Consider the following 4,587-nt stretch of genomic DNA (forward strand, 5'->3'; position numbering starts at 1 on the left):
ATGATTTATGTCAGGAATAAAAAAAAAAAAAAACAATGCTTAAAATATGGTTAAATGTTATGTCCTTTATGCCCTCGGGCTGCCAGATATCCCAGACCAGGGGTGGCAGTGGGAATATGAGATGGTATTTGAATATTATTATTCACATTAAGTTATTTAAAGTTGGAATAGACGAGTCACAGAAAAACATAGCACGTTTTTTGCCTCTCAAAAAGGCATTGGTTTCCGGCATACCAATGAATTTAATTTATTGTTTTTTTTTTTAACAAAGGACGCTTCAATAGCAAGAAACTAGGGATAGTTTTGTGTTATTTAGTTTTTTTTTCCCAAGTTTTTCTATAAATTAATACCATGATGTTAAAGGTGTAACCATTGATATTTATAGCTTTAAAATGAAGATATACATAAAATATGAGAAAAGCATAAAGCAAGAGTTTTTATAATTCATTGACGGGACTAAATGTGGTTTTTATATATATATATATATTTCTTGTTTTTTTAATGATATAAATATTGGTAAATACAACTTGAGCATTATAAACTTTCTCAATAAAATATATAATTGTTTTTATTCTTAAAAAAAAACCATCATAATTTTAGCGCTGGTTTGACAAAACATTCAAACCAGAATTCCTCCTTTTTACATTTCTTCAAAATAAAAAAATAGAATAAAGAAAATTAAAAGAACCGTTCAAATCAAATCTAATCTCAAGAAAAATGACCCAAAACTCTGGATTTTCCGAGGAATGGACATGTTCATTAATATTACTATTCGGAACTCATCACGACCGAATCGAATCATCATCACGAAAATATGCACACGCGTGCGCATGCCATACAGACAGACAGAAAGAGAGCCGCGTCTTTAAATTAATTAAATAGAAATTACTACATCCAGAAGACAGAGGGGATGAGCTAGCCAGTTTAACTAAGGGATAAATAAAACCTAATGTAGCAGATTTTTTTTCTTTGATCGCATTAAGGCCTCTTTTGTGGCTGCAGTTAAATTGGTTTTTTTTTTTCGAGTAAATTTTTTAATGTTTTTAAAATATTTTTATATGGTCAAAATTAAAATTTAAAAAACTAAAACATAATATTATTTTAGATAAAAAAACACTTTAAAAACCCTAATCTAATAAAATTAAAAACAGCAATCAAAAGTAATAAACTGTGAATTTGAATATTATGCGCTTAGAGAAGGATTTTTTGACCGAAACGGGTTTAAAACAGCTACTTTTACACGGAAATGAGAGACAGCCTCGTCAATAATAATATGTTGACTGATCGACCAAAATTCCACTTTCAATTATAGAAAAAGCAGAAAAAATTACACGTCCGATAATTAAAGAAAAAAAACAGAAAATTCAAGCATTGCCTCCTCTAGCATGCAAACACCTTCGAATATGGTGGTGGGTTAGCATCTCACTCACTGACTCATCAGCGAGGGAGACCACAGTGTTATGGTGCCCACTGGAACTGGGCATAATGGGAAAGAACATAAAAAGGAATAGATTAAAGCTGGTAAGCGAGGGATAATCTCAAGACACAGCATTAGATTAATTAATGAAAGGCCTTTCTTTAGTAAAAGATTTGGATGTAAAGCATGTAGCAGACAGCTCTGTTCAATTTCCACATCATTCGCAATGGACAAATGTAAACATCAAATCTTTGAGAACAAACTATGCCTAAATTCCTACAACGTCTCCTTTCTTCTTTTTTCTCACCAGCTTCTTTCTTTGCACCAATTATACTAAAAAAAAAATACTAACGTGCAAATACAAAATAATACATAAACTCGTAGCAAAATAAAATATTTCTAGATTCCCATGAAAAGGGAACAAAATAAACTGTGAAATCGATTCTAACCATTAGAGGAAGGATTGTGACTAGAATCTGTCCATGGGGGCACCGGAAAATCAGAACCACTAGCTGGATTCTGATTTTGTGGTGGCCGAAAATAACCCAACTGTTGACCAGCGAAAAGCAGAGGGAAGGAAGAAGCAGAGGGAGAAAATGTTGATGGTGATGAACCGGAAGATATTGCTGCAAGTGAAGAAACTGAAGTAGATGAAGACAATGAAGTCAAAGCTGATGATTGTAGAGAAGCCACCTGGGGATTATAAAACATGTGCTGTAACAAACTCGAAGGTTGCTGTTGTTGTTGCTGCTGCTGCTGCTGCTGCTGCTGTTGAAGATGAAAGTCCCCTGAACTCTGCAACAACTGGGAGTACTCCCAGTAGTCCCTCATAATATCAGCTTGAGACTGAAACAATGCAGGTGCTGGCGGCTGCGGCCGCTGTGCTTGTTGCCTTGGAGATGAGATTGGCTGTAACTGAAGATGAGAAGATGGCTGTGAATGAGAGATGGGAACTTGAGAAGCAGTAACATTTTGCGTTTGAGCTGGCAGCAGCCTAACATTTTCAGGGAAGTTAAGTTTAGCTCTATTTCCTCTGAATCTTAAAGCAGCGTCGTCATAGGCTCTAGCTGCAGCCTCTGCGGTATCAAATGTGCCTAGCCAGACTCTTGCTGCTTTGTGTGGATCACGTATCTCTGCCGCCCACTTGCCCCATGGTCTCTGCCTAACTCCTCTGTATCTTCTTCTTTGCTCTCCAGTTTCTTCCAGGGATGCTGTTTCACTTGATGGTGTTGCTGTAGTGGAGGGTGTAGTTGTGGTGGGGATTACTATAGTTGAAGCAGACACTTCTTCGGTTGTTGCTGCAAATGGTAAAAGAAGAGAGAGTACGGACTAAGAAAGCAAACTCTTTTATATATATATATATATATATATATATATATATATATATAATTTGCGTATGTGTAATATTATTGCTTTAAAGCTAAGTGATTGAGATGCTAAATTCTATACCCAAGGCTATGACGCATTGTCATTTTTATTCCATGTGCTGCTCATTTCTAGATGACTGCAAATTATTATTTTATTTTTCTAAAGCAGACAAATTCAAGGATTTTGAGGGAAGTTGACAATGAAACCCACAAATACATGCAATAATAGGTATGGTAGGATAATATTTAGATATTTCTACAAGAGATTTGTAATATAAATTGTTATAAGAAGTTAATCAATCAACACTATACAAAATAAAAAACATCGAAGATGAATTATTGACCAAATAATTTAGGTGGACAAGTAACAAAACTCAAGTAAAATAATAGAGCTTTGACAAGAATTGAGAGAAGAATAGCAGGGGAGAAACTTTGAGGGTAAAATTAATGATCCTGATGATTCAACTTACCAGTTGCACCGGATGATGATGAATCTCCTTGTGAACTTCTAAAATCATTAAACCCTCTATAAACCCTTGGAAAAGACTCCATCAATTGCGCTGCTGCACCAGCCCCTTCTTCTCTCCCTCTCTTCTGGCCAATCCACAAACCAGAACCAGAACCAGAAGTAGAAGAATAGGCAGATAAAGGAGGAGAAGCAGGAGTACTCGTATTAGAACCAGGTGCTGCCCGACCAAAATTTGATGTTATTGTTGCACCTCCTAGACCCACAGCTCCATATGATCCCCAATCACTAGTACTCCCTCTTTGGCCTGATACAACATGTGTAAGTTCTGATACCATTGACATCTCTGCTGAACTGCTGTACCCCATGAACATATGCGGTGATTGTGTTACCTCCACATGCTGCTCTACTGGTTGATTCAATTGTGAAAGCATCTGTGGTGCTGTGTTTGATCTCTCTTCTTGGTTATCATAGTTATCTGTTGCAGGGTACCTGGTGTACTCCCCCGGGTCTCCTCTTTGGTTCGCCACCTTCAATATGAACATGTAACTCGAACGAAAAGGCTGGGTACAGATATCAAGCCGGGTTTTTTTCCCTCTCTTTTGGATTTTTTTCCTTTTTGTCAAATTGTATGAGAACCTTTTTTTTGAAGTTATAGAGAAGGCAGGGGGTTATAAATGAAGCAGAGAATTCAAACTTGTTCAGCCGTCGCTGAAATAGTGTTAGAATCTTACTGCATCATTCGCTGAACCAGGAGCTAGCACCACCTTTGTGATAAATACGGAGATACATGTTTTCTGGGAGAGGTTTATGTAAAAAGGTTTTTGGCTTGTGAGTTCTGTAACTTCTTTTTTTTCCCTTTAAGAGGTGGGATACAAAAAAAATTAAGTATAGAATCCCGAATTTAATATCCGTTCACACATAAGATTTGACTGATAAATTTGAGGTTCCATGGAACCCCAGGGAAAAGCCATTTCAAGTTAGAACAAGTAGGAGTTTAGATAAGAAACAGAAAGCGTGTCCAAATTGAGTTCCTACAAGCATAACCGACACGAAGCTGAAACGATCGGGCTTTCAGATTAATTTAAGAATAGCCCATATTTATTAGCTAGGTGGGCTGTCGAAAGGTTTCCAGCCGCTTGGGCTAGAAGATGATGGTTCTTGAGTTGTTTCCAGCATTTTCCTGAGCTGTAAAAGTCGAGAGATGTCCCTGTGAACGTGGTCGAAGTTTTGGGCGGGATTGTGTAAATAATTGATTTTGTTCTGACTTTTTCATTCTGTTCGACACAAAAGCATACACCGAGTAAAACTGAGGTCATTGGATTGTAGACAAATTG

General features: G+C 36.8%; 1 protein-coding gene across 1 annotated transcript; it reads right to left on the minus strand.

Moving 5' to 3' along the window:
* Nucleotides 1-1,619: 1,619 nt before the first annotated feature.
* LOC118031356 (uncharacterized) lies at nt 1,620-4,235 on the minus strand. Its single transcript, XM_035036101.2, has 2 exons — nt 3,255-4,235; nt 1,620-2,715 (listed from the first exon to the last, which is right to left on the minus strand). The coding sequence occupies exons 1-2, from the start codon at nt 3,793-3,795 to the stop codon at nt 1,862-1,864; spliced, it is 1,395 nt and encodes a 464-aa protein (XP_034891992.1). The 5' UTR covers nt 3,796-4,235; the 3' UTR covers nt 1,620-1,861.
* Nucleotides 4,236-4,587: the final 352 nt, after the last annotated feature.

This window comes from Populus alba, chromosome 14, assembly GCF_005239225.2.
Source record: "Populus alba chromosome 14, ASM523922v2, whole genome shotgun sequence".
NCBI lineage: Eukaryota > Viridiplantae > Streptophyta > Magnoliopsida > Malpighiales > Salicaceae > Populus > Populus alba.